This window comes from Purpureocillium lilacinum (assembly GCF_023168085.1).
Source record: "Purpureocillium lilacinum CBS 284.36 DNA, scaffold_6, whole genome shotgun sequence".
Classification (NCBI taxonomy): Eukaryota; Fungi; Ascomycota; class Sordariomycetes; order Hypocreales; family Ophiocordycipitaceae; genus Purpureocillium; species Purpureocillium lilacinum.
Genome location: NW_027072116.1, coordinates 1,640,036 through 1,667,965, shown reverse-complemented (window position 1 = coordinate 1,667,965; position 27,930 = coordinate 1,640,036). Strand labels below are relative to the sequence as shown.

Sequence of the window (27,930 nt, the reverse complement as noted above, 5' to 3'; positions counted from 1 at the left end):
ATCAGCTCGTCAAATCAACCCGGATTAATCCCTCGTGGGTTTCGCTTTTCATTTTCCCTTGGCCTCGTGGACCGTCTTGATGATCTTGTCGACGATGCTGGGATCAGAGAGCTGCACAAATCATTAGCCCCTGGGTCCGTCCGGTTGCGCAGCCCGGATAACTTACCGTCGTGATATCACCCAGCTGATCCTCCTCGCCTGCGAGCACCTTTCTCAGGATACGGCGCATGATCTTGCCACTTCGCGTCTTGGGCAGATCGGGCACGACATAGATGGCCTTGGGAGCAGCGAAGGGGCCGATGCTCTTGCGCACCTGCATGATGAACTCCTTGCGCAGCGCATCATTGATCTCGTTGCCATCCTTGACGGCAACAAACGCGTTGACAGCCTGGCCGGTAAGCTCGTCGGCGACACCCACCACGGCAGCCTCAGCCACGGCGTGGTGCTCGATCAGAGCAGCCTCAATCTCAGCCGTCGACAGACGGTGACCGCTGACATTGACGACGTCATCGACACGGCCACGGATCCAGTAGAATCCCTCGTGGTCGCGGCCGGCACCGTCGCCGGTGAACTGGCAAAGTGTGTCAGTGACAGTTGCGGGCAACATCAGAGCACCCGTGAGGTAAACGTACATAGTAGCCCTTGTACACATTCAAGTAGGTGTCCATGTACCGCTTGTGGGCACCATACACAGTGCGGGCCATGCTGGGCCATGGCTGCTTGAATGCGAGCACACCGTCGACGTCGTTGCCGTGGATCTCTTCGCCAGAGACGGGGTCGATGATGGCGGGCTCAATACCAAAGAACGGCAGCGAAGCGGATCCCGGCTTGGTCGGGGTGACGCCAGCCAGGGGCGTGATGACGTTGGAGCCAGTCTCCGTCTGCCAGTAAGTCTACAGAACGTCAGTACTCACGCGTGTTTCTTTCAATTGGGGCAGACTCACGTCCACAATGTGCGACTCCTCCCTACCAACAACCTCAAAGTACCACTTCCAAACCTCGGCGGCGATGGGCTCGCCGACGGAGCCCAGGACTCGGAGGTGCTTCATCTCGCCCTTGACGTGCTCGTCGCCGGCACGCTTGAGCAGACGGAGGGCGGTCGGGGCGACGTAGAACTGAGTAACCTTGTGCTTGTCGATGATGTCCCAGTATCGAGAGAAGTTGGGGTAGGCAGGAGTGCCCTCGAAGACAACGGTCGAGACGCCGAGCAGCAGAGGCGCATAGACGACGTACGTGTGGCCGGTAATCCAGCCGACATCACCGCCACAGAAGTAGCGGTCGCCGTCATGGATGTCGAAGACGTACTTGCCGGTTATGGCAGCGCCAAGCAGATAGCCGGCGGTTGTGTGCATGACACCCTTGGGTTTGCCCGTGGAGCCAGATGTGTAGAGGAGGAACAGGGGGTCCTCGGCGTTCATGACCTCAGGGGCGATGTAGCTGGGCCACTTCTCAACCTCCTCGTGCCACCACAGGTCACGGCCGGCCTGCATGGGAACGTCGGCGCCCGTCCGCTTGTAGACAAGAACGTTGGTCACGTCGGGGCACTGCTTGAGAGCGTCGTCGACGATCTTCTTGGTGCCAATCAACTTGCCACCACGCTTGCCCTCGTCCGTGGTGATGACAACCTTGGACTTGGCGTCAATGACACGGTCGCGCAGGGAGTCGGCGGAGAAGCCGGCAAAGACGACAGAGTGGACGGCGCCAATACGGACGCAAGCCAGGATCGCGATGATGGCTTCAGGAATCATGGGCAGGTAGATTGCGACAGTGTCCCCCTTGCGGACGCCCATCTGCTTCAGAGTCCAAGCCGTCTTGGAGACTTGGCGCAAGAGCTCGCCGTAGGTCACGTTGCGGCCATCTTCAGCCTCGTCCGCCTCGTAGATAATGGCGACACGGTCGGGGTCTTTGAATGCATGGCGGTCAATGCAGTTGTACGAGGCATTGAGCTGGCCTTCGACAAACCACTTGACGTCGCCATCGGTGAGAGAACCGCTGGAGACGGTCTCGAAGTCGCGGTACCAGGTCAGCAGATCACGGGCCTGGTTAGCCCAGAACTTCTTGGGCTCGGTAATCGACTCCTTGTACAGCTTCTGGTACTCTTCGAGGTCTACGGACAGGCGCTCGTGGTCAGCGCGTGCCTGAGCAGGGGGCGTTGCGGACGAGCGGAAGAGCATGAAGTGGGAATGGCGTCGCGAGTCGCGACCGAAGCCGGACGACCGCGGCTCCCAGGGCGACGGCGCCGAGGACCGGCGCTGCAGGCGGGGCAGGGTGGACAGGTGGACTTACTGGCAAGGTGGGGCTTGCTTGGGTGCTCTGGCAATCAAAAGGCGTCAGCTTGGGTCATTGGGGGTACAAGCATTGGCGGAGCTTTGACGATGAGAGGTGTCGCTACTCAGGTGGCGCGGTCGCTGCGGAAAGCCATGACCACGCGCCGGGTCGTCACCTCGTCAGGAGGGATGGGGGGATGTCATACTCTCCAGCATCTTCTGGGGAGGATCTGTGCAAGAAAAAAATAGACGCGTTAGCAACACGCCCCGCGGCTCTTGACCAAGCTGTCCGCCTGGGTTTGACGCGGTCAATCTTACGGAACGTGTCCACCTCGTGCGCCTCGTGGACGCGAGGTCCCTTCTGCTCTTCGGCGACCATTCTTGCTGGCGGCTGCGTGCTTGATCTGTGCGCTGCGCGGGGCGGTTTTGCGCTTCACCGACGAGGGGCTGCCGTTTCGATGCTGCTGCTGTGCTGTTACGCGCGCAGTGCAATGCAGTGCAGTGCAGTGCGGGGTAGCTAGCTACCTAATTTTTGTTGCTCCCTGTCAGCGGCTGAACTGGATGCGCTCGCTGTGACGTTGCGCCGGCGCGGTGCACGACAGGAGGTATAAGTCCGCGAAGCAGGGTCGCACGTACTTTGGGCGCGCGCTTGTTCAATGCAAGACGCGGTCCGACGGAACAGCGTTTGCGGGACGAGAAGCTTCTCGCCGACGTTGGCAATGGAGGAGGTGAGGGAGGAGCGACGACAAGAAGTGGAGAGGAGGAGAGGAAGAGGAAGAAGGAGAGGAGCAGATTCGAGGAAGCAGTCGAGGAAGAGAAAGGAGGGTTGCGGCAGAATGGTGGGGGCACGCGAATCTCTTTATACGGTGGAGGCGAAGACGGCGTGGTGGTGCCGTGCGGGTAGGTATTGGGATGGATGTCTCTGCCGGGGGGACGGACGGCTGTGAGAGCAGCATCGGCAAGTGAGGGAGGCACTGATCAGAGGTGAGATGGATGCTCGCTCGGATGCAACGCGGGAGGCAGGGCGGGCAGGGTAGGTACGACGCGGCTGGACGGCCATGTCAGGTACCAAGGGCACGCATCGATGCAGAAAGGGTACCTGGCTACTTCCATTGCAGAATGCGTGAGAGCCTGGTTCCTTCCGTTGCAATCCTCGCCGTATCTGCCCAACGCGGGAAGGTTCAGTCCAGGGCGATGTTGCTCCCCATGCTCCCCGTCCGCCGGCGCGGGCAACAGCGACCGGGCCAGTGCGAGCCAGTCAAGCCAGTGCCAGAAGGTGCAGACGGTCACTGCTACCCCTCCGTGGGGTATGGTGGGCATGGTGGGCATGGTGGGCGGATGGGATGTGAGCTGGATCCATTCGGCGTGGGAGTGGGTGGGTGTCCCGCCGCCGCTCGTTACCTCGACGAGCAACGAGGCCTGCCATGCCCTGTCAGGCAGAGCCTTTGTATTGGGTGTGGTGCAACGCCTCGCCGCGGGCGTGCCTGCGGTGCCCCTCCCGCGGGCGTGCCTGCGCGCGCAGACGGGAGTGGATGGCGATGCAGTGGAGGCAGCGCGCCGGGCCTGGACAAACAGGTGCTGTACGAAGTACTTCCAAGTTGGCCAGCGTGCCTTGCACCCGGTACCCCGTACGGTCACAGGTCACTCACTCACTCACTCACTCACTCACCCACTTCGCTGACGACGACCTGCAGTTTGGCCCAACACAAGATCGGAGTCGCGGGCAGAGAAACGCAAACCTGGAAAGGGCCGGCCCAGCGAGCCGCCAGCTCGGGGCGTCCAATGGGCACCCGACCTACCTGGGTCGTTGGCTCGGGCAGCCGGGGGAAAGGGTGCTGGCGCCATCCCTGCCCCAACGCCTCCGCCGTCGATGCCCGTAGGTCTCATCCTTTCCCCCGAAGCCAGGGTTCCGTCTAGCAGCTCTAGCTCGCCCCCAGCCCGTCCCCCCGTCCACTTTAACCACGGGTATTTGCAACGCAGAGCATCGGCGGTGCGCACCGGCGTTCGTCTGCCAGACGCGGAGAACCGGGAAGCGTCCTCTTTTCGGGAGCCTAGATGCTTGGCCGTATCCCCTTACCCAGAGACTTACCGAGGATCCAGAGTGTTTGCGAGTCGAATCCGGGGACATGGGCCGCCACCTCGTCGACCTCACGGGCCCGATGACAGTTGTGCAACGCGACAGCGGAAGCGCCTCGCCGGCCGCCGGAGCTGCGGATCGCAGCGACTCGCCGTCTGCCGCGCGAGCCACCCGGGGCTGCCGCTGAAACGACCCCCGAGCTCCGTGCCTCGCTCTGTCGGTGCCAACAGGCTCGGCGTCGATGCCAGCTGGCCGCTCGTTGCTCCGCCGCCTCAGACGCGCTCGACACTTGACACCCAGAACTCGGTGCTTATGCCAGGTGCGGGCTATAAAAGGATCTTTGCTCAGCTAAGCCGCTGCAGCCAACCTGCATGTCCAGGTCAGGTTGGCGAGGAGGCGCCCGAATTGCTCGTTTCTGCTGCGGCAGGGATCGCCCAACACACCGTCCACGAGGTTGCACAAGTGCATCCAGATGTCCGGGGCATGCCAGCCGACCTGCGCCGCCTCCGCTCCTTCCCACGCAAAGAAGCGGCGAGGCGATCGAGGCCAGCCCATTCGGCTGTTGCACAAAGACAAGACAGACCCGTGGAACCCGTGGCGACAGCCCTGTCGTTTGGAGCCATGAAGCCGCCGCCTCCCCACTCTGTTGTTGCATGCACCCTGACACTAACCACTCCGTCCGCATCGCGCATCTGCTCAATTTCGACACGGCACGCCGCTATTCGCCCGCCCATGCTGCGGCCCTCGGGAGCCGCGTGGGCGTCTCACAAGGAACCCTGCGGTGCCGTCCCTCTCCACACTTTTAGCCCTGCCTGGGTCGTCAAGGATGGCCGTTGTTGTATGTCAGAGAAAAGAGGCACGGCCATGCGACAGAAAAAGACTCACGCTCAGTCAGGAACCCGCCCCAGTTGTTGTCGCCCGCTCTGGCACTCATCGTGGGGCACGCAGTGTCGCACAGACGAAAGGAATTGCTCGATTCGTCCGCCCGCAGTCGCAAATTTGCCATGGTGCATGTAACGAGACCGGCTGTCGATGACTCCTTCGTAGGGCGCTACAGGATACAACCATGTTTACGGTACGGCACGAGAACCGCCTGCCTGTTTGCCCAGCAACCACTGCGGCTGGGCTTGCGGCGGCCAGTGTCGGCGCTCCAGAGCACAACACTCGTTTGTGCTTCCTGACCGGAGCTGTGGACGCCCGGGGCGCCCTTGATGAGCTCCTCCGTTTCAGGAATGACGGCCTCACTATTTGCGCAACTGACTGATTCGACAGCCCCTCCCTGCCCCTTCTCCGCATTCTATGCCGTCACTCAGCCGCTCCGAGCTGATGTTGGATTTCTTGGCCTGCGTAGAAGCTGCACGCTGAGTCGGGGACTCCTGGTATGCGATGTTGTTTACCCGGTCACCCCGGACTGTCCGTGATTGGCACCCGGTGGCCCGGGAAGAGACCGGCAGGGTGGGCGGCAGCATGGGGGAGGTTGGATTTGGATTAAAGCCTCTACTGAACCGCTCTGCGGCGGCCAACAGGCAACACCTACAAATATGTAAGGGCATAGGGCCGAGGTGAGCATGCACGCCGCCCCGGATGCCCAGATTTCGCCACGTCCGCCGGTACCAGGTACCTGACTGCGAACACGATGCCAAGGGCGACGCCTCTGCCGCTTGGGGCATCGATGGTTGGAGATCCTGTTCCCATGACCCCCCGCGCTGCGCCACCGACTCTGTCTTTACGTCTTGGTCCGAAGGGGGGTTGCCAAAAGCCGGACGAACGATGGAATGAGCCAAACCTTCTTTTCGTCCCAAGCGGATGCGTCTGGAAAACGTCAAGGACGCCATTGTCGCCCACGATGGTGGTTTGGCGTAAAGCCACCGGCGTAGATGGCGAGGCCACTGACGACCGTCACACAGGGTACCTGGCGATGTCCATCGCAAGCCCAGCCAAAAGGTGTACCATCGGGGCAGATATGTCTCACACATGTCCGCAGCTATCGGGCTACCAGCTGGAATCTCTGGGGACTGGTCCAAGCACGGCAGATGGTCTTGATCCTCGACTGGACAGGGTAAGCCTGCCTCCAGGGTAGGCAGGTATCGCTGGACAGACCACCGCGACTCACCGAGCCGCTTCCTTTTCTTGTTTGCATCGTCGGCCAACGGGGCAGAGGCGACTCCCCTCGCGCGGGTGCCTGCGCCCGACGCCGGACTCAGCGTGGGAGCGTCTTGTTGGGTTTGAGCAAGTCAAGCCACGCCAGACGTGCATGCTGGGCACCCCACACTGGGGTCTCGCCAGCCGGCCCAGCCAGACTGCTAATAATGGAACGTTCAGATCAGATAGTGATAGTCGACGGAACTCTCGTCGTAGCCGAGAAACCAACGGCTAGTCACTGAATCGAGGTGGCTCACTCCCAGCTTGCTCAGTGTCGTCCAAACGGCTTGTTATCGTACATGAGAATGCCTAGCTGCGCCGAGGGCGACAGAGCGGGCGGCCCTGCCGTCTCCCAGAGCACGAACCACCCGACTCCCTTGAGTCCAAGATGGATACACTCGGATGGCGCAGCTGCGAATTACACTCGGACCAACACCCCCATGAATCGTGGGCGTTGTGCCTGCCGCTAGGGGCATTGAGCGTATCTGCTGCTCGTGGTTTTCGCCCTTTCTCGCTATCCTGTCCTCACCTGCTTGAACGACTTCAACGACGGGGATAGATGCGTCGACACCGGCCCCGATGGAGATCCCGATCATCATCCTGACACTGGCATCCACGGCCTGGTCAGCGAGCCCACTATGCTACTGGCCGAACGGAGACGTCGCCATCGGCCAGTTCCCGTGTGGCACCGGCGGCCACTCGACGTGTTGCGCGACGGGCTACGCGTGCCTCAACAACCACATGTGCCTGGCGGTGACGGACGAAGCCTTGATAAAAGGGCCGCTGTACGCGCGAGGCGCTTGCACGGATTCCTTCTGGGAGAGCTCCAACTGCCCGAGCTTTTGCAGGGCGACTGGCTACGATGTTTTGAACGGGCAGCAGGCCATGCACAGGTGTGACAACAACGACTTGCTCTTTTACTGCGAGTCGCGGTCGAAGCCCGACTGCGAGCACACTCAGCGGGTGATTGTCTATTCGAGTCAGTCAGCTTCCAGAGGCGTGGCAGCGTCTATCTGTTTGAGACACGTTACTGACTGGAGATCCGATAGCGACGCCCACTCCTCAAACGACCATCACGGCGACCGCGCAGAACCTCGGGGTGACTGGCCTGGGGACGTCAACTGGGACCCCGGCAAGCGCAACGCCAACGACGTCGAATCCCGTGGCCAGTGATTCGTCGAGCAGCAACGGCGCGAAAATCGGCATAGGGGTTGGCGTCACACTTGGTGTTCTAGGGCTCATCGCTGGCCTCGCGGCCCTCTTCATCATGAAGCGGCGTCGGGGCCGCGGACCAAATGGCGGGTCCCAGCAGAATATCCCGGTGCAGGAGCTGCCGGCCGACCCTATATTGCCGCCGGCCTCCATGACCGCCTCGCCGCCTCCTTCGAGCCCTCCTCCGGTGTTTTGGCCGAGCGACTGCAAGACGCCGTACACGCCCTCGTCGATTACGACCGCAGAGCCTTGGTCGCCGAACAGGCAGGAACTTCCGGGGCACTGACAGCGCCGATGAACTTGAGTTGGCGGTTTGGGTATTATCGCGAGGGAGATTATTGTGTGATGTTGGCAAATGGTGGTTAGGAGGGGCGGCGTTGGAGCGGCAATAATTCGTGTATATTTTACGGAGTACAGTACTTTCGGATGTGACATTGCGGACAGCTAATGAGATATGATCTTGCCTCAAATCGCCACTTTATCTTCGAGCCATGGAAGCCCCTCGTGATGCTCCTCGCCGTAGTCGTAGTACCTCTTCCGGACCACTGCGATTTTACATGCGGCGGAACGCCGGAGAGCCATCGTCGCCAACTCACGCTGTGCCAGATCTCCGACGCGACTGAAGACGACAACTCGCGAGTTAGACGGGCGCCGCCAAGCTCGCCGTCGTCCTTTGCCGGGATCACGGGCGCTACCTACCTACCCACGCAGCGCAGCGCGGCAACGTCTCAGCTCTCTCTCATCACTGCTCAGAGACTGGCGTGAGCGTTCCGCAGACGTCCGCCGCACGTTGGACGGCACACGCACGAGGAGCAACACCACACTGCGCGCGAGCGAGCGAGCGAGCGCCGCCCACGCGCAGCACGGGACACGCAACGCCCCAAGGACCCTGCACATGTCTGCATGTGCGTGTATCGTGCGGGCGGAAGGGAAATGCCCCCTTCCCGCCGTGTCACAGCCCGTCTGAGCAGCTGCATGTCTAGGCTGCCGTGCCTCTTCTTCCCTCTCTCTGTCCCTCCGTCTCTCTCCTTCTCATGCGCGCGCTCTCTCGTCTGAATCGAGGTGACTTGTGACAAGAGAAAAGAGTCTCGAGGCCTTTTTGTCTCGGCTTGAGGGGCACGATTTGGGCGTCACACATGGGCGGGGCTTTGCGCGGAGTATGTATGAGCATGTATGTCTGGCAACGCCACGGTATGCATGCGTGAGGTTGTGAGGGGTGGGTATATAGACGCGGGAGAAGAGGCCAGACGGTGACATGTCTTGGGCATGTCGTCGCCCGCAGAAAGTGAGGTCGCGTACCGATACCAAGAAGAAATAGCCGTACGAAGCGCCATAGACGATGGCATTTTCAATGAGTAGTGCTATTTGTAGAGCCGACTTTTGCTATTATGTAGTTGTAGAGCATATAGGAGCAATAGCAACGAGAGCAACGAGAGCAACGAGAGCAACGAGAGCAACGAGAGCAACGAGAGCAACGAGAGCAACGAGAGCAACGAGAGCAACGAGAGCAACGAGAGCAACGAGAGCAACGAGAGCAACGAGAGCAACGAGAGCAACGGGCAGCATGGGGGTTAGGTCGCGGCCGAGAACACATGCACAGGGCTCTAGTTGGCTCTACGAATCACACTCCTCAAGATCAAGCAAAAGGTCTCCAACAACAAATCCTCGCTCATCCAACACCATTGTTCCTCCTCCCCCAATCCTACTCACTCACGCCCCAGCTGGATCACACGCTCGCACAGCGCGTCGATATCGCCATTAAGCTCCGTGATGCCCACGGCGCGCGCCATGTCCACCACCGCCTGCGTGAGGTTACGGTCCACGCGCATCATGTCCGTCACCTCGGCCCACAGCTTCGCGGCCTGGCCCTCGAGCTCCTCGGCGCGCGCCTCCACGCCGCGCAGCCGCGCCTCGACGTACCGGTAGACCCCCCTGCGGCGGAGGCGCGCCGCGTCCTGGCCTCGCTGCGCGCGGAACTCCACGGTGGCGGCGGCGAAGGCGGCGAGCTGCACGTGCGGCGCGCGGCGGTTGATGCGCTGCGCGTAGGCCCACTGGCTGGCGAGGGCGTCGGTGAGGGCCTTGCCGGCGACTTGGAGGCGCTGATGGCGCTCGTTGAGCTCTTCGAAGATGTCTTCTGCTGCGATGCCGTCCAAGGAGCTTGGGGCGTCGGGGTGGGCGAGGGCGGCTCGGATTTCCTCCTGCGAGGGCGAGGCAAGCCAGGTCAGCGCCGGTCCATGGCTCCAGAGGTTCTAGACAAGGGAGGTGACGATATAGTCCTACTTCGGTGATGGGTACCATAGCATAGGCGTGGGCGGCGTTTCTCAAGCGCTCCTCCTCCGCATCCGCCCTGCCGGGGTAGTGCTTCGTGCCGCTGGCCGGCTCGACGCCCTGCAGCCAGCGCTCACAGTCCGAGTTGCCGACATAGCGAGGCGTCGGCCATGCCTTGGCCTCTTCAGCGGCATCAGCTCGCTGTCGAGCATCGGGATCAGAGCCCGCCTTAGCGATGCCCGAGTTCAAATCAGACTCGTCGGTCTCCTGGCTGCGGTTTAGTCCATCACCATCACCATCATCATCATAACGCCACACAAGCGGCATTCGCAACACATACATCATGGTTCTGTACAGCAACTCTGTCACCAGGACCGGTCGCACGCTCGCTCTCGTCCGCAGCGCCGTCGGCCCATAGGCGGAACGTGCAGGGCGAGATGCGTCCGTCCGCAACGTCGTCCTCGCCATCAGACACATCATACAACTCTACAAAACTCGGGCATCAGTCTTGGGCCGCCGCTCTCCGCTCTCCGCTCAGTGGCGGGTCGGAGTGTCGGTGGCCTGCTTACCGGCAAAGGAGGGCTCCGTCTTCTGATGATCCGGGCTGCTCTAGAACTCGGCATCCGAAGGGCCTAGAGGAGGGAACCCGACATGGTCAGCGTCAAGTCGCGGCTTTTTGATGGGATGTAGAGCGCCTTTACCGTCAATGTCGTGCTTGCCTCCGAGATGGGCCTGGCGCTTGATGCCTCGAACAATGTGCTCCGGGAGGCCAGGGTCATTGTCTTTGTTGGACGCCGCGTCTGCAGGAGGCGTGATGTGGTCGTATTCTGGGCGAGGGACAGTGAAGACGTCCTGCGTTCTTGGGCCGTCGTTGTTTGGCATCTCAGCGTCCACCGCAGCCGAGCTGATCACACATTAGCATCTACATTTCTTTGGCAGGAAGGGAAAACGTACAGCATATGATTGTCGACGATGTTGGCTTCATCCATCGACGCTGCAACGGCAGTGACAGCCTGGTCCGCGGAGCCTGGGTCGGTAACGGTCTCCCCACCGCGCATGGCGTTGTACGCCACCATCATCGAGTTGCTCATACGCCATTCACCGCCGTTATCCGAGCCCGCGGTGCAGCCCTCGACCCGAAGGAACGATTCGTCGCTGCCGGGCGGCGAGGGGCCAGCCGAGGTCGAGCTCGAACAGTAGTCCGGCGACGCGGGGATCACCGTCTCCAGCGTGTCTGCAAACCTCACAGTCTTTGGGGTCGAGAACGCCGCCGAATCATCAAACATGTCGTCTCCGGCGAGGTATTCAGTCATTTCTCCGGCTCCGTTACCAAGCTCACCTGCAGAGGCAGCGTGGTTGGTGGTGAGGGACGTAGTGTCAAGAGAGTGGAGGTCGTTGTTGTCCGTCGCCATGGCGGGATCGATGAGGTCGTCCTCGGAGACGTGACCAGCGGTGAAGCCCATGGAATATCCTCTTCCCTGGCTGTAGCGGGCGCTCTGGTCCGTACTATCAGGAGACCGAGCCGTGTGACGATCCTCGTTACCGCGAGGAGCCATCATGATGCGTTCTCCTTTTCGTAGTTCTGTCGAGAGTCAGCGGGAGGTTCGACAAACGGACACTTCTGCAAGATGACAAACCTCTGTCGGCTGCGAGTAGCGGTGCGTTGGAAGGTTGGATCGATGATTGTGAGCTTGAAGTATCAAGTGCGGCAAGGGAGCGGGAAGCGATCTTGGGTTGCAGCAGCCACGCGCGATGAAGTTGTGATGGCAGCGTCCAAAGAGCAGCGCGTGAGGTGCAAGGGAGAAACACGGTAGGACTGGTTCAGGTGCAGACGCGACTGGAAGTACGAGGAAAACAGAGGCGCCGGTACAGAACCGGTTCGTTGCTGGGGCATGCTCCTGGCTGAACAGGCCCGTTGAACATGCGCCAGCAGCATGGCAACCAGCCGCCTCGCTGGGTGCTCTCTGTTCACGCCGTCCAAATTTCACAAGCAGGAAAACACACGCCGGACGGTCCAACAAATGTTGACACTGGTGTCAGAGTTTGAATACCACGATGCTGCGCCACCGTCAACTCCAAGATCCCATCCCACCCATGCCCACGACTCGCAGTCTCAACACACTGCGCCCAAGACAAAATATGCATATTCAATACAGATGCAGTACCCTGCTCCAGACGGGGGGGAGGCTCATTTCTTTCCTTTCTTGCCCTTGCCTGCCTTAGGCTTGGCTTCTCCGCCGTCATCGTCCGCAGCATCCTTGGTTTTCTTTGCCGCCTTCTTGGCCGTCTTCTTCGCCTTGGGTTGTTTGATGTATTTGTCCTTCTTGAAGTCAATCTCGTCATCGTCTACATCGGGAGGCTCGGCCACGTCCGCCTCGTCTTCTTCTTCGATGGCCTCCTCCAGGTCGGGCGCCTCTTTGGTCTGCTTTTTCGGGGCCAAAACGTTGCTGGCCTTCATGAAGGGGACAGGGTGGTTCATGGCATTGTATCTGCAACACACGTTAGCTCAAGGATCCTTCAAAAGAAAAGGAGGGGGATGAATCAGCAACTGACGTTCTAGTAAAGGCAGCCTTTGTCTTCGTCTCGATGCTGACCTTCTCCTCCGTCATGGGTCCGACGCCGAGCTCCTGGATCGCGTCAAAGTCCTCGCGGGTGAGGAAGTAGCTGTCCATCAACTCGATGACATCGTCAACGCAATCCGTGCCTTCATTCTGTAACCGGTTGACCATTTGATTCCACAGCACGGGCATGTACTCCTGGCGGATCTCGTTATGATCACCTGAGGACTTGAGGCGCATGTGAGAATGTATCTCTCGGACATATCTGCCCAACTTGCCAGTCTTGCTAAAGTTGCCCAGCCAAGACGTGAAATTTGTGCCCATGAGTTGTCCGGCAATAAAACTCGCAGGACGGACGGTACTGAAGACGGCATGGGTTGGCATCAGGCTCCAATGCTGCTGCGGGCCATGGATCATGCGATCCACCAGGTCGCCATCGCTGATGCTCTGCGCCGCGTTGTCGAACAGCTCCAGAGCCTTGAGATTCTCCTCCCGTCTCGTGTAGCCCTTGCCGTTCAAAGCCATGGGTTTTGTGCGCAGATAGTTCTCCTGGATCATGAGAAAGCTGAACTCGTGGTCGTTGAAATACAGTTCAATCTTGTCGTTGAGGGTTGCTTTGCTGGCTGGAGCAAACAGCCCACCGGCAAGCATCTTCTGGCAAATATCCCACGGCTTCAGGACGACGTGCTTCTCCCAGGCTTTTGTCATGGCCTTCCCTTGGTCGTAATCCATGCTGCTTTGGTCGAGTTTCGCCGTCGAGATCATGTTGATGATTTGGCGAATGTCCTTGTTGCTACCCTCGATGAGTGCGTCGACCACAGGCACAGGCAACTTCAACCCTTCCCGGTGGCAGATGGTCATGATGCGCGACCTGACTTGATCGACAGTCGGCCGGTTGAATCTGATGTCAAAGGTGACATGATCGAAAGGCTTCATCTTGGGCAGCTTCCGTTCATTGCATATCAGGATAAGGGGGACTTCGGTGACTCTGCAGAATTTCGCCAATGCGCCGACACCGCCTCGATCGCCAGCTGACATACCGTCCACTTCGTCCATGACGAGAACGATCTTCTTCTTTGACGTGTCCACGGACTTCCCATCACCTGCAAAGTACCCGAGAAGCGATGTGTTGTTCATCACGTCGCTCACACCAGCCTCGACAAGCTTCTTGCTTCTGGTGTCACTGGCATTGCTCTCCAGAACATCGTAGCCCTCCAGCTTAGCGGCCAAGTGCGCGGCGGTCGTCTTGCCTATGCCCGGTGGACCAGAGATGATGATTGCACGTGCTCCGCCCATGCCGTCTGCACCCCGTCGCTGGAAATTGTACTTTTTCGACTTTGGCCAGTTCTTGAGCCAGGACTGGATCTTCTCGACCTGGCCCTTGTTGCCGCAGATGTGGCTGAGTTGCGTCGGCGCATACTTCGAGGTCAGCAGCTGAACGGTTGTCTTTGCAGCTTGTGGCGCTCGTCCGGTTGTGCCTCGGGAGGCTGCGGCTTCCTTGGCCGCCTTTGCCTCGGCGGCCTTCTTGGCCTTTTCTTCTGCTTCCATCTCGGCCACTTGCTGCTTCACCTTTTCTTCCTCCGCCTTCTTCTTCTCCTGCGCCTTCTGTGCACCTTTGCCAGATCCACCGTAGGCGGGTAGCTTGCGAATAAGGTCGAAGAGTCCGTTCTCGTCGATAGTCTTGATGTCGTGTGATTTGATCTTGGCCAATTTGCTAGGGCCAGCATCTTCACCAAGAACCACGAAGCTCGTTTTGCTGCTTGGTTGACCAGTCACCTTGCCGCCATAACGCTTGACGAGCGCCTGGGCCTCGTCGCGCCCAATCGTTTGCAAAACGCCAGTGAAGACAAAGGAGAGGCCACTCAGGCACTCGTCTGCTCCATCCGGGACATCCGCCATGCCCGTTGGCTGGGCTGATGCGTTGCCCCCGCCAGCAGCTGCCTTTCGCCAGTCGAACTTTGCGTTTGGGTCCTTCGGGGGAGGTGTAGGGGGACGGACTGTAGCGACGCTATCTAGGATGTCTTGGATCTGGGAATCTTCCGGCTCGTCTGCTTTCTTGGCCTTCGGGGCTCGAGAGTTCGCCGTGGTCGGCTTCTTTCTTGGTAGTTTCTCTTCTTCCTCATCATCAGAATCTTGCGAGGGGGTTTTACGTTTCCGACTGGCAGCTGTAGTCTTGTCGCTTTTGGCGGGTTCCTTGGTGACCTTGGGCCCAGTAGCGTTTCTTCCGCGAGGCGCGACTCTCTTGGGTTGCGGGAGGACCTCGTCCTCAGATTCTTCCTCGACGTATTCATCATTCTTGCGCTTGCTCCGTCCCTTGACATCAGCGGCATAGATATCATCGGCATCTTCGTCTGCATCCTCCATGTATGCATCATCATCCTCCGTTTTGTGTTGCTTATAAGACACCCCTTTCTTGGCTTGAGTGCCGTTGGTAACGGGGCCGTCTTGCTTCGGGGCGGACTGCTTCGTCCGAGGGCTGGACCGAACAGGGACTTCCTCCTTCACCGGGACCCTGCTTGAGCTTTTCTTCGGGGTCGTCGAGACTTTGGACTTTTTGCCGTCATTGGTCGACGCAAAGTAATCGTCGGCAGAAATTGCTACTCCCTTTGGTTCGACATCTCTGCCCAGGCGTCAGAGAACATCACTGCTTATGGGGGTGAAGCGGAAACTTACGCCTTCTTCTTCTTCGGTGCTGCCTTGGCTGCAGGCTTCTTCTCTCTGCTCAGGGTCAGCCAAGGAATAGGCGTTGCTATCAATATGGACTTACTGGACAGCCTCGTCGTCCTCGCTGTCCTCGACAACTTTGCGACCTTGGAGCATAATTAGCATGCGGCGATGTAATGGCTAGAGGGGCAAAGCATACCTCGCTTGCCCTTTGTCGGCTCTTCTTTTTTGGCCGGAGCTGGCTTTGGAGCAGTCGCACCGCCTTTCGGTGCAAAGAACGACCGGATGTCGGGCATCTTGTCCCGAGATTGACTTCTTCGGTTGTTCAAGGGGCAACTCAAAAGCTCGGGTTAGGGCCTCGAGGTCCTTTTATCACCATTGGCGATATGCTGCCTGATGCCCGAGTGCTGTCGTTGAAGGCAGCACGGCAGCCTGGAAATTGATGGCCTGGTGACGTGCACGCCAGACCCGCTCCAGGACGCGAAGCTGACGCGAGGTCCGTGACTTGAGCTTAATTGGCCTGTCCTCAGGCCTGAGAATTTAGGCCGTCGAGCCACCACCAATTGTGCTGAGTCAGCCATTTTGATGGTTCTCGGCTTGACTTGCGGGAAGATTTTCCGAAGCTCTGCGACGAACAGCGTCAACGACGGTACGACCAGCCGGCACGATGAAGCCCGTCAGCACAACAGCATTGCTCAATGCCTTCCAGGGGCTGAGGCTATGCAGCTCCTCGCCGCTGCAACAGCTCAGGGCGCCGATTCAGCACGCATCGAAAACCATCGCCATCGCGCCACGACTTCAGAATGCGAGAGCTTTCTCGACGACCGCCCCGGTCCTGGGCACCTGGCTGGAACCCAGCCTGAACCGCAAGAAGAAGATGGCCAAGGGACGTCCGCGTGTCGCGACGGGCGGCTCTACAAAGGGCACGACGGTCATCTGGGGCGACTACGGGCTGCGAATGATCGATCATCACCGGAGAATCAGCGCCAAGCAGCTGAAGATGGCCGAGGACACGATCAAGGTGCGGCTTCGAGGCGAGAAATATCGGCTCTACAAGAGGAAATGCTGCAACGTCGGCGTTTACGTGAGCGGCAACGAGGTACGAACTAGCTTGCGCTCGGGCGGAACAGGGACAATCATTGACCTGCGTCGGTAGATGCGAATGGGTAAAGGCAAGGGTTCTTTCGACCACTGGGCCACGCGCATGGCCGTGAGCCAGGTGCTTTTCGAGATCAAGGGACGAATCCACGAGCAAATCGTGCGAGATGCGTTCCGTCTGGCGGGCAACAAGCTGCCTGGTGAGTCTCAATGCTTAATACGTCAAGCTGATTATTGCTGACAATGTCGCAGGCCAATGGGAGTTTGTAAAGAGGGGTGATGCGCCGATGGTCGGCATCACGAAGCTCGATGGAGTTACACTCGAGGACCTCAAGAGACCAAGGCGGCAAATCGCGCCTGCCGAGCTGCTAGAGGCTTCGTCGCCGACGACCGTGACCGAGGCTGGAAGCACGTCCGAGGCGTCACGATGATTGTTTAGCTGTATTCGTACCAAAGCGCGGTCATGTACCATAGATTCTGTAACAAATGAGGCCCACAGTAGCCATGAAATCGAACATTTCGACCTTGCAAGCTGCAGACTAGCGGGTGAAGCTCCAGGCGATGGCCGTGGTGATTCCTCAAGTGCCTATTTGGGGGTTGTCCGGACGGGAGTGCACGGGCCACCCGCCTGGACAGTGCGAACCTAAGTGCCCGCCCGTGGACCTTCACTGTCACCCAGCCCACCTGCCTGCCTCCAGTGCACTTAACGCGCCGACGCGTCTCCGACCAAAAAAGCACCACGCCAGCTTCAACCTCCCAGCACGGGTGCCCTGAGTCGCAAAAATGGCCCTCATCGTCGACAAGCATCGGCCGCGGTCGCTCGAGGCCCTGACATATCACAATGAGCTGTCGGAACGGCTCCGGTCGCTCGTAAGTCGGCCATTCTGGTCGTGCGCGAGCCGTCCCGCGAATGCACCAGCTGACAAGCGTTCCGCAGGCTCAAAGCGGCGACTTCCCCCATCTCCTGGTATACGGTCCCTCAGGCGCCGGCAAGAAGACGAGGATTGTCGCTACGCTCAAGGAGCTGTACGGCCCGGGCGTCGAGAAGATCAAGATCGATGCGCGTGTGTTTCAGACGAGCAGCAACCGCAAACTCGAGTTCAACATTGTCGCCTCCATCTACCACCTCGAAATCACCCCGTCCGATGTTGGCAACTACGACAGAGTCGTCGTCCAAGACCTGCTGAAGGAGGTGGCTCAGACGCAGCAGGTTGATCAGTCGGCCAAGCAGCGGTTCAAGGTGGTGGTCATCAACGAGGCCGACCACCTCACGCGCGACGCGCAGGCCGCGCTGCGTCGCACCATGGAGAAATACTCGCCCAACCTGCGGCTGATCCTCCTCGCAAACTCGACGTCCAATATCATTGCGCCGATTCGCTCGAGAACGCTACTGGTACGCGTTGCGGCACCCACGCACGAGGAGATATGTGACGTCCTCGCCCAATCGGCGAAGAAGGAGGGCTGGGAGGTCATCAAGGGCCTGCACAAACGCATTGCGGAGGAGAGCGGCCGAAACCTTCGAAGAGCTCTGCTCATGTACGAAGCCGTTCACGCGCAAAAGTAGGTTGCCGTTCTTTGGCGATTATCCGGATGGGTACTGACATGACCCCTGCAGCGAGAAAGTAACAGAAAGCACGCCAATCCCGCCGGCGGACTGGGAGGCATTAATCGGACAGATCGCCAAGGAAATCATGGAAGAGCACACCCCGGCCAGGATTTTGCAAGTCCGGTCGAAACTCTACGACCTCCTCACGCATTGCATTCCACCGACGACGATTCTCAAGACCCTAACGTTCAAGCTGCTGGCACTCATCGACGACGGACTCAAGGGAGAGGTGATTCTGTGGTCCGCCTTTTACGAGCACCGGATTAAGACGGGCACCAAGGTCATCTTCCACCTCGAGGCGTTTGTGGCTAAGTTTATGCGGATATTCGAGATGTACCTGATGAGCATGGACATGTAAGGGGGACAGGGACCAAGTGTCGTGGCAGGTATTGGAGTCTGGCGTGTGTTCTGGCATTTGCAACCAACTACTTGTTTCAAAAGACCTTTTCGAGATGGATTGGCGCTCAGAACGGGCCGGGGCCTTGTGGCGGCCAAAGGTGTGTCCTTGCACGCAGTGTCGTACATAAGTATGTGCTATCCCTTCATCCCACCATGTGCACAGCATGATCTGGGAATTGAAAAGAGGAGTGCTATTCGTAGAGCCAACTTTTTGCTAGTTGTAGAGCCCTGCTACACTTTTGTTCTCGGCCGCGCCATACTCCCATGCTGCCCCAGTGATTTTTTACTGCGCACTGGCGTAGGCATGGGACGGCAGCGGCGCGCTGCCTATTGCTTTCGTTGCTTTCGTTGCTATTGCTCCTATAGGCTCTACAACTACATAATAGCAAAAGTTGGCTCTACAAATAGCACTACTCTTGATCTTTGTCGAGGAGAGAGAGAGATTCGCCCGGATGAATGGGCATTGGAAGACGGAATGCACAGAGGCTGGTCGTTCGACATGTCGCGACTGGCCGGCCGGGCGTCGCGGTGTGCTGCTTGTGGGACACTGGACATGTTTGGTCGACTGGCAGGGACTGCGTGGCGTCAAAGACTTTGAACGTCGAGCATTGTGGATTTCAAGGACTGAAGACGTCAACAATTGTGGACGGCGTCAAGACAGGAAGGACTATAACGATGGATGGTGGTATACATGTGCAACGAGTGCACAGGGTGGATTAGGAGTAGAAGGTAGTCTCGCGCGCGTCCGTCCCGGCCTGGGGAACAAGGGCGCGTCGTGATGCAGGCCGCATGCGCATGTACATGGAAATACCACTGTCCCTCCGAGTTTCTTTGCCCCCCCTTTATTTCCAAAGATTGTATCGTCGTCTTTCTTTTGGTTCACCCGCCATGCTAGACGCAAAACCCACGAAACGAAACGTAAATCCACCGTCATGAGAGGAGCATGATAATACATCTTATCCAACAACGCCGGCCCGGAGATCCCCCGACAACAACAGTATATAATAGTACAATGGTTCTTTTTTGGTGGCCCGGCTACCGCGTGGTGGTGCGGGCGAGCCGTGTGTTCATGTCATGAATGAATCTGACTGCGAGTCGTCTAACTGTTCTTGACGACGCCGACCTTGGCAGCGCGAAGAACGCGGCCGTTGAGCTTGAAGCCCTTCTGCTGGATGTGGAAGACGGTGTTGTTCTCCTTGTCGGGCTGCGGGGCCATGAAGGTGGCCTCGTGCTCGTTGGGGTTGAACTTTTCGCCATCCGGGTCTAGCCGCTCCAGGCCGTGCTTGGCGAGCGTCTGGAGCAGGATGCTCTCGGTCATCTTGAGGCCGTCGTAGAGGTTGACGAGGTCCTGGTTGACGGCGGCGTCGAGCTTGTCGGCGGGCACGGTGGTGAGGGCGCGGTCGAGGTTATCGACGCTCTCGACGAGGTCCTTGGCGAACTTCTGGATGGCAAAGTCGCGGGCCGTCTTGACCTCGCGCGCGGTGCGGTCCTGGAGGTTGCGGAAGTCGGCGACGGTGCGCAGGCACTTGTCCTATTTCCTCTCTGTAAGCACCTGGTCTATGATTATTTGCGACAGGGCAGGGGGCGCGAACCTTCCACTCCTTGGCCTCGTTCTCCTTAGTCTCGAGCGTCTTCTTGAGCTCGGACAGCGCATCGGCCTCGCCGGCCTCCTCCTTGGCCTCGGGCTTGTCCTTTTCACCCTCGGCCGGCGCCTCCTTGGCCTCACTGTACCAGCGAGCGACGGAGGGCTGGGCTGCCCGGGCGACGAGCGGTGACGGCATAGCGGACTGGAACTGGGACCGCAGCATGGGCTTGCCGGCGGCTAGCCTGGGGGCGGAGCGCAGAGCTCTGGAGGAGGAGGAGAGGACCTGTCGGAGCATTGTGGCTAGGCGAGGGGAAATGTGTGGTCGAAAAGGGTATCTGGGGGTCGGAATGGCGGTCAATTCGTCTCTTTTACGGCTGGGAGGACGAAGGGGAAGCTATCGCGTGAGCGGCAAAGGCAGCAGAGACAGCTTGGGATCGGCCCAAGACGGACGCTGAAATTTCAACGCCGGGCGCCGGAGGCGGGCGCAGGGGAGGCGGCGGATCAACGACGGTCCGCCACAGGGCGCTCGCTAGAAGCGGAAGGAAGCCGGCGCTGTGGGAGGAAGGAAGGTTGGAAGGGAGCTCGGCGCCCCGGTTTTCCGGGAGCTGCCATTGACTGCCTGGCCTGCGTCGCCGGGGGTGCCCCAGTGGCTGACGCGCGCTGTGGCTACCTGCTGCACCACCAACGAGGCTGGACGCCGACAGCTCAGACACTGGACTGCACCATCACCATCACCACCACCATCACCAGCCGTTACCAAACAGTCCGCTCCCTGCATCTACCGACGACGCAGCGGCGACTGATCTAGCAAAGCCCCAACTCGCGTGCCACCTCTCGCACTTCTCACACACTCCTCCTCCTTCGCCGCACCCGCCCGTCCGCCCGAAGAACACACACACATCCACAATGGCGGCCGGCGACTCGAGCCGGGTCCAGGAAGCCCAGAAGCTGGCCAAGACGGATCCCCGGCAGGCAGAGGCCATCTACAAAGACATCACCTCCAAGGCGCCCCAGGCGACTTCCGATGCCGCCACCAGAGAATACGAGACGGCCTTGATAAGCCTGGGCGAGCTCTACAGGGACGAGAAGTGCGTCTCCTCCACCGCGCCGTGCCACCGTGGAAGCTCGCAGAGATTGGACCGCTGACACCCGGACAGGAAGACGCAAGAACTGGTAGACTTGGTGCGCGAGAGCCGCTCCGTGTTTTCCTCTTTTGCCAAGGCAAAGTCTTCAAAGCTCGGTGCGTGCGGACCTTGACACTCTCACATGGTCCAAGTAGCTGACTTGCGCGCTCCCTCAGTCCGGCAATTGCTCGACCTCTTCAAGGATATCCCAAACAGCACCGACACCGAGGTCTACGTCACAAAAGATTGCATCGAATGGGCCACGGCCGAGCGTCGCGCCTTCCAGCGCCAGGACCTCGAGGTCCGCCTGGTCGCCCTCTACATGACCAAGCAATCCTACTACGATGCCCTGACCCTCATCAACGGCCTGTTGCGTGAGCTCAAGCGCCTCGACGACAAGCTCCGCCTCGTCGAGGTCCAGCTCCTCGAGTCCAGAGTCTACCACGCCCTTGGCAACATCCCCAAGGCCCGCGCCGCCCTCACCACGGCCCGGACGAGCGCCGCCAGCGTCTACACGCCGCCCATGCTGCAGGCCAACCTCGACATGCAGAGCGGCATGCTCCACGCCGAAGATAAGGACTTCAACACGGCCTTCTCCTACTTCATCGAGGCCCTCGACGGCTACCACAGTCTCGACGAGAGCGCCAAGGCCCAGGCCGCCCTGCAGTACATGCTGCTGTGCAAGATCATGCTCAACCTCGTCGACGACGTCAACCAGCTCATGGCCTCGAAGCAGGCTGTCAAGTACGCCGGCAAGAACCTCGAGGCCATGAAGGCCATTGCCCGCGCGCACTCGAACCGCTCCCTCGAGGAGTACGAGCGCGCCCTGTCGTCGTACCGCTACGAGCTGGGCAGCGACGCCTTCATCCGCAACCACCTGCGCCGCCTCTACGACGCCATGCTCGAGCAGAACCTCATCAAGGTCATCGAGCCCTTTTCTCGCGTCGAGATCGACCACATCGCCAAGATGGTTGGCCTCGACACCCAGCAGGTCGAGCGCAAGCTGTCCCAGATGATCCTCGACAAGGTCATCATCGGCGTGCTGGACCAGGGCGCGGGCTGCCTCATTATCTTTGACGAGACGCAGCGCGACGAGTCGTACGACGCGGCCCTGGCCACCATTGAGAAGCTGAGCAACGTCGTGGACGTGCTGTACACGAACCAGGCGTCCATGCTCGAGTAGACGGCCGGCTGGAGACGTGGGGGACCGGGATAGCGGGTGTCTTTTTGTATTGTATTATGTCACCGGTAGATATGCGGCGTTCAAGAAGGGCTCGCCCGACGAGCTGCGTGGCGTGGCGTGCAAAACAGTTGCGCTTGCATCCTCATCCGCCCTTTCGTGAGCCTTGCTCGAGAGCACCCACCTTGTGGTGAGGCACTGCTCGTGATGCGATGCGATGCGATGTAATGTGATGGGTATTGGCTTCAACGATTCATACGAACCAGGGTACAATGGCAAGTAAGGTATCTCCAAACAAGTAGCTACGTTTTGCCCTTATCCAGCCTGGCAGACGGACAGAAAAATGATACGAAGGTGGTATCTCGGAAACCAAAAAAGCAACCAAAAAACATCATACTCCCCAAACATTTGTTGGAAACCGCTGATAACAAACGCCTCGCCTCATGATGCGTCTCCCGTTGTGAAACGCTCAGAACCCAGTAAACGAGTGTAACAAGTAAAACCGACACTGCCAAATTCAGGTCCCTACTAGGCCAAGCCGAGCCAAGCCAAGCCGAGGCAGAAGGCAAGGCAAGGCAAGGCCCAGTAACCAAGAGAAAAGACGAACGCCAATTATCATAAACAAGATTTGTGTGTGTGTGTGTGTGTGTCATCTTCGTCGTCAGTGAAACATGACCCTCCCGGCGGGCATCATGGCAGTCGTCCCCTCGGCCGCGGCGGCCCTCTTCCTCTGCTCCTCGCCCAGGATGAGCGCAAACAGGCGCTTGGCCAGGGCGCCCTCGTCCCAGCCGCCGACCTGGGCGCGGAAGGCGTCGACGCAGTCGAGGTGCCAGCGCTCGAGCCGCATCGCCTCGCCCTGGCTCTTGACCGTCTTGCCGAGGTAGCGGTCGGCCCGGCGCGGGTAGGGCGTGCCCAGGGGGGCCTGGCGCCGGCGCTGCAGAATGGCGTCGAGGAGGAGCCAGTGCCTGCGGCTCCAGACGGAGAGCGAGAGGGGGCCATCATCATCATTCTCCTCCTGTTGCTGCTGCTGCTGTCGTTGCCGCAGCTGCTGCCCTCGGCCCGCCCGTTTCGGTGTCTGCTTCTGGAGGGCCGGTGGTGGTGGTGGTGGCTGGAAGGCCACCGCGTCGCTCATGAAGAGGTCCTCCGTCTCGTCGCTGGTGCTGTTGGAAGTGCTGTTCTCTTTATCTTCTGTGTCGACGGCCGCCGCAGCAGCCGCCGAGCTGGAGCCGACAGATGGAGCGGCCGCCTCGGAGTCCTCCTGCTGCTGCTGCTCGGACAGGAAGGAGTGAGAAATGCGGCGCTCTTGGCGCACCCGGGCCTGCTCCGCCGGCGAGAGGACGCTGCTCGTAAACTCGACGACTCGTCCGGGGGTGCGAGGCTTCAGGGGCGACCGCAGGCTCGACTTTGTCGGCGAGGCGTTCTTGGGAGGCAGGGGCCGGAGCAGACCATCACGGTGGCGGGGCGAGGACTGCTCGCTGGCGTTGGACGTTTCCTGCTGCCAGCGGTGGATGTCTTCGTGGGACAGCTGCATCCTGGGCGGCGTCTCCGTGTTGGTGCGCTGCGACGACGGCTGGAAGAAGGTCTGGCTGGCCTGCCGGGGTCGGGGCGTGAAGTTTTGCTTCTGCGCCACCGTGATTGGCACGGGGATCCTCTCTGGGGTCGCGGGAGACGACGACTCCTCGTCGGCGGGAGAGTCGGCAACAACGACGGCGGGTGCTGGCCGTGGCGGCGGTGGCCGTGCCTCGACAGCGGGGGCCGGCTGAGAGCGGGCTGGCGAGAACAGGTCCCTGCGCGGACTGCTGCTGGGATGAAACTCCTTCTGTGGTATCTGGGGGAACATGGAGCTCGTCGGCATGGCTGTGGCTTGCTGCGCCGACGCCGGCTGGTCTGGCTTGCCCTTGCTGGTTGTGGCAGCGGCAGCCTTTGCTGGGAGGAACTTTTGCGCCAACATGCCTGGAATGGCAGCGGGAGAGGAGAAGAAGGACGACAGCTCAAAGCGGCTGGCCTGCTTGGACGCCGACTCGAGATGCGCTGCTGCGGCCGCGTCGTCCTTTTGCTGCTTTGACGCCCTCAGCAGCGAATATTCGTCCGCCTCGCTGGGCTGTGCCTGCGGTGCGGCCTGCTCTTTCTCAGGGACGGCAGGAGTGTCCTTGGCCACCAGACGTGCTGCAACTTCTGCAGGCTTCTTCCTCCAGGGGCTCGCCATCCCGCGACGGCGTAGGCTAGCCGCCGTGGTGGTTCTCTTCCCAAACGGCTGCTGCCGAGTCGTCGGCTTGGGTGGCGACTCGCGCAGGGCCTCGAGCTCCCAAATGTCCGTCTCATCGTCTCGCACGCCCGTGCTCAGCTCGTCGGGCTCGTCCACGGCCTCGTCGGGCTGTCCGTGGGACGCGGAGCTCTTAACCGCGCCGATGGTCGACGAGTGGGAGGCGTGCTGCAGCGGAACGTCGCCCCTCAAGCGTGGGCTGATGGGGCCTTCTCGCACGACCCAGCTCATGGCCTCGCTCGCGGGGGATATCCGGATGGAGCTCGCCGCGGACTCCCTTGAGCGAGGCCGCTGTTGTTTCTCCAGCGAAGCATTGCCTCCAGTAGGTGATGCCGCCGAGTCACCGTGCGTCTCATCCGCATGGGTCTCGTCCTCAGGCTCGTCCTCAGGCTCTTGTCCCACGTCAACCTCTCTCGCCGGGCTGCTCGAGGCACCTGCGGGCTCGCTGAAGGCCATTGGCTGAAGAAGGTGATGCTGCGGACTCTTGCTCCTGTGCTGGCTGTTTTGACTGTCCCGTGAGCCGTTCCACGACTCCTTACTGCCGGAGCTCCTGAAAGGGCTGCCCAGCTGCTTCTCACGGCCTTCTGGCGATGGCGGATCTGAGGTGATGCTCTGGAGCATTCGCCCGGCCCTGACAATAGCGGATAGAGCAGGCCGGATTGTCTTGTCCTGCAAGGTCTCTTGCTGCAGCGAGTGCGGCTCTTGCATGGGAGATGAGATTTGATGGACTGGGGTGGCTTCGACTGAGTGCTCCGACACAGCAGCTGCCCCCTCTGGTGACTGTTCCGGCTCTTCTTGTTCCTCTTCGAGAGGCTCTGGGTGATTGTCAGGGTCAATCTCGGCCAGGCTGAGCGCCGCACCGGTAGACGCCGCATTGCCAATGCGGGATTGCATAGGCGAGGCCAGCTTCGAGGACGCCGTAGACCCTCGGACTGACCGTTCGAGCTCGGGTTGGTCCTCGGCATCCGGCTGTGAGAGGGTGTCGTCTGGTGTCGGCAGACGCCCAGCATCGGACCGTGCAGCTGAACTGCCCACAGATGGAGCATGCAGCTCTTGCTCGTGCTCCTGTTCCTGCTCAGCCGATTCCATGTCTAGCTCATGCTCATGGTCGTGGTCCTCCACCTCCAACCCATCCTCGTGATCGGCTTCCTGTTCATTCATCTCCATCTCCTGCTCGTGGTCGTAGTCGACTTCAGGACTGCTGCGCATAGTCTCCTCGCGACGAACCTCTGCTTCGTCTGATCGCAACTGCTCCGCTGCCGCCTCTTGGTAGGCTTCCTGCAGCTCGTCTTCCTCCACCTCCGGTGAGTCACCATGGTCTTGTACTTCGTCCATTTCCATTTCATCGTCAGATTCGTGCTGTGCCGTCGCAAGATGCCTCCCTGGCGTAGCCGCCTCAAGGATGTCCTGTGGAATCTCGGAGAACGAATCATCGTACGCGTTTGACGCCTCGGCATCGACACGTGGGGATCTTCCCTTTGCGCGACCCGATCGAGGAGTGCCCGTTGTGGCGACCTTCCGAGGGGATGGAGAACCCTGGGCCTGTTGTGTTGTGGCTCTGAGCACACGGTATCGGAGCGGAGAAGACGCAGGGCCTTTTCGAGGGCTGCTGGACCATCTGGGAGCCGGAGTAGGTCTCGCAAAGCTCCGAAGTCGCGGCAAGGTAGGGGAAGGCTCTTTTGAAGCCAGCTCATCCTCGTCTGCTTCCAACCCCGCGTCTTCTTCTTGCTGAGGCAGATCCATGGCCAAATCATCCTCCTGATCATCATGGCGCGGTTCAGATCCTCGACGGGGAAGCTCGGAATGCGGAGAGTCCAGCTGCGCAGCAGTGGCCTCCTTTTCCGGTTCTGGCGCCGCAACCTGATCGGAGGTTTCCCTTTGCACAACGCTCTGCCGCAAGGTTTCGAGCGTGTTGTTGATGATGAGGCTCGTCTCTTCGCCGAGCTCCTCTTCTTGGGCGGCTGGCGCTCTAGGCGGGATAGAGCTGTTAAAAAACCCTTGTAATGACGGGATCGAATCCATAAAAATCATGCTAAAATCCTCTCCTTGTGCAATGGTATCGTTGGTGGCACCCATGGGTTCGTTGACAGAGGATACGTCGCTCGGCGCGGGGACAAGGTCGAGATAGTCGCCCGCCTGAGAGCTGTTACCCCTGTTTTCACTCTGCTTTCGTACATGCCGTGGTGATTTCGAGGCACGCCGCGGAGTTGGGGAACTTGGTGCTGGTGGTTGTTGTGGCTCCTGCGTCGCCGCTCTTGGTGTCGCATCATCGTCGAGCGCATCCATCCACATATCCGGCCCCGGCTCATCGTCGTCCGACACCGGTTCTGCCATTGGCGCGTAGCTCGCGGCTTCCGACGGCGCGGCCACGAGTTCCATCTCGTTCTCGCTCGGCGCCCCGGCTCCGGTGGACAGTTGCGGTTGGCTCTGATTTGCCGCCGCATCGGCGAGCTCAACCAGTTCCTCGGGCGCGAGCGCATGTCGCCTTCGTTTGCTCTGTCTTGTTGCGCCTGGGGTGGTTTCCGTGCCGGTCTCGCTTGGGGCTTCGGGCGCGGGGTTCTTTCGCGGCCGTCCCCGTTTGCCGGATTTGGGTGTAGGAGCGATGCTGGCCTCGGACATGGCTGGGTCTTCGTCGTCGGTCTGCGCGGTCCGAGGGCGTCGCGGCGTCCTGGACTTGGCAGGGGTGCCAGCTCGCCTCTTGGCCGCGCTGGGCATGGGTGTGCCGTTTGACTTGCGCGGACGGCCCCTTCGCCTCGGCGTCATCGGCGCGTCGCCGAGGACGTCTGCCTCTTCGGTGGTATCGCGCAGAGGCACGGTTGTGGTGGTGACGGCGGGCGTCTTGCGGCGGCGCGTCGCGGAACGGGGGGTCGGCGACTGGAACAGCTTGCGCCGGGGGCCGATGGCGCTGCTGCTGCCGGGCGCGACGACGGCAGACGCGTCGGCGCCGTCCTCGGTCTCGACGGTGACGAGCAGGCGCTGGGGGGATCTCCTGTCGCCGACCTGCAGCTCAAACATTTGCTTGCGCGGGGAGCTGCTCAGGGCGAGGAAGCGCTGGGAGCGCTGGCTGCGCGTGACGCGGCGCGTGGCCGCCGACGAGGGGGGCGCGAAGAAGTCGCCGCCGGGCAGGGTCTGGTCGTTGAGGGGATCCGGCGACGACATGATGTCGGCGCTGGGCGTGGCAGGGTCGACGACGCTGTGCCAGCGCAGGTTGAAGGATTCGGGCTGGGAGCCGGAGTACCGCGGCCGGGGCATTGGTGACGGCGGCGGCGGCGGCGCGTGAGGGTCGTCGACGGCGGAGGGTTATCGATTTCGTCAGACATGGAATGTTGTCGCTCGCTTGCGAGGACCAGTGGTGGACACCAGCGAGCGCGGGGTGGTGGTGGTGGTGGTGGCGGCGCGCGGGATGGGCCAGATAGGGTTGAGCAGCTCAAGCGTGCGTGGCGTCGCTGCAGAGCGCGTGCGACATTCTCACAGTCCTCGCACGGTT

The 27,930-nt window shown here is 60.4% G+C and overlaps 9 protein-coding genes across 9 annotated transcripts; 4 read left to right on the top strand and 5 right to left on the bottom strand.

Annotated features, from left to right (window-relative positions):
- Positions 1-48: 48 nt before the first annotated feature.
- On the bottom strand, positions 49-2,646 carry PLICBS_008408 (acetyl-CoA synthetase; the record flags this gene model as incomplete). Its single annotated transcript, XM_018324075.1, has 7 exons — positions 49-111; positions 167-571; positions 633-893; positions 945-2,107; positions 2,287-2,313; positions 2,474-2,497; positions 2,586-2,646. 7 exons carry the CDS (start codon positions 2,644-2,646, stop codon positions 49-51), a joined length of 2,004 nt encoding a protein of 667 aa, XP_018177254.1.
- Positions 2,647-7,065: 4,419 nt separating this feature from the next.
- PLICBS_008407 (uncharacterized protein) lies at positions 7,066-7,984 on the top strand (the record flags this gene model as incomplete). The annotated part of the gene is made up of 2 exons (XM_018324076.2): positions 7,066-7,465; positions 7,536-7,984. 2 exons carry the CDS (start codon positions 7,066-7,068, stop codon positions 7,982-7,984), a joined length of 849 nt encoding a protein of 282 aa, XP_018177255.2.
- Positions 7,985-9,404: 1,420 nt separating this feature from the next.
- PLICBS_008406 (uncharacterized protein) lies at positions 9,405-11,522 on the bottom strand (the record flags this gene model as incomplete). The annotated part of the gene is made up of 5 exons (XM_018324077.2): positions 9,405-9,896; positions 9,979-10,233; positions 10,307-10,452; positions 10,668-10,870; positions 10,921-11,522. 5 exons carry the CDS (start codon positions 11,520-11,522, stop codon positions 9,405-9,407), a joined length of 1,698 nt encoding a protein of 565 aa, XP_018177256.2.
- Positions 11,523-12,154: 632 nt separating this feature from the next.
- Positions 12,155-15,484, bottom strand: PLICBS_008405 (uncharacterized protein; the record flags this gene model as incomplete). Its single annotated transcript, XM_018324078.2, has 5 exons — positions 12,155-12,455; positions 12,520-15,144; positions 15,198-15,242; positions 15,292-15,334; positions 15,388-15,484. The coding sequence occupies 5 exons, from the start codon at positions 15,482-15,484 to the stop codon at positions 12,155-12,157; spliced, it is 3,111 nt and encodes a 1,036-aa protein (XP_018177257.2).
- Positions 15,485-15,855: 371 nt separating this feature from the next.
- On the top strand, positions 15,856-16,717 carry PLICBS_008404 (mitochondrial 54S ribosomal protein uL16m; the record flags this gene model as incomplete). Its single annotated transcript, XM_018324079.2, has 3 exons — positions 15,856-16,287; positions 16,345-16,486; positions 16,539-16,717. The coding sequence occupies 3 exons, from the start codon at positions 15,856-15,858 to the stop codon at positions 16,715-16,717; spliced, it is 753 nt and encodes a 250-aa protein (XP_018177258.1).
- A 352-nt stretch (positions 16,718-17,069) lies between these two features.
- On the top strand, positions 17,070-18,250 carry PLICBS_008403 (replication factor C (RF-C) subunit; the record flags this gene model as incomplete). The annotated part of the gene is made up of 3 exons (XM_018324080.2): positions 17,070-17,156; positions 17,224-17,846; positions 17,902-18,250. The coding sequence occupies 3 exons, from the start codon at positions 17,070-17,072 to the stop codon at positions 18,248-18,250; spliced, it is 1,059 nt and encodes a 352-aa protein (XP_018177259.1).
- A 1,140-nt stretch (positions 18,251-19,390) lies between these two features.
- On the bottom strand, positions 19,391-20,171 carry PLICBS_008402 (mitochondrial matrix cochaperone; the record flags this gene model as incomplete). The annotated part of the gene is made up of 2 exons (XM_018324081.2): positions 19,391-19,822; positions 19,884-20,171. 2 exons carry the CDS (start codon positions 20,169-20,171, stop codon positions 19,391-19,393), a joined length of 720 nt encoding a protein of 239 aa, XP_018177260.2.
- A 611-nt stretch (positions 20,172-20,782) lies between these two features.
- On the top strand, positions 20,783-22,183 carry PLICBS_008401 (26S proteasome regulatory subunit rpn6; the record flags this gene model as incomplete). The annotated part of the gene is made up of 3 exons (XM_018324082.2): positions 20,783-20,964; positions 21,034-21,116; positions 21,177-22,183. The coding sequence occupies 3 exons, from the start codon at positions 20,783-20,785 to the stop codon at positions 22,181-22,183; spliced, it is 1,272 nt and encodes a 423-aa protein (XP_018177261.1).
- Positions 22,184-22,841: 658 nt separating this feature from the next.
- On the bottom strand, positions 22,842-27,695 carry PLICBS_008400 (uncharacterized protein; the record flags this gene model as incomplete). Its single annotated transcript, XM_018324084.2, has 1 exon — positions 22,842-27,695. The coding sequence occupies one exon, from the start codon at positions 27,693-27,695 to the stop codon at positions 22,842-22,844; it is 4,854 nt and encodes a 1,617-aa protein (XP_018177263.2).
- Between the last annotated feature and the right edge of the window lie 235 nt (positions 27,696-27,930).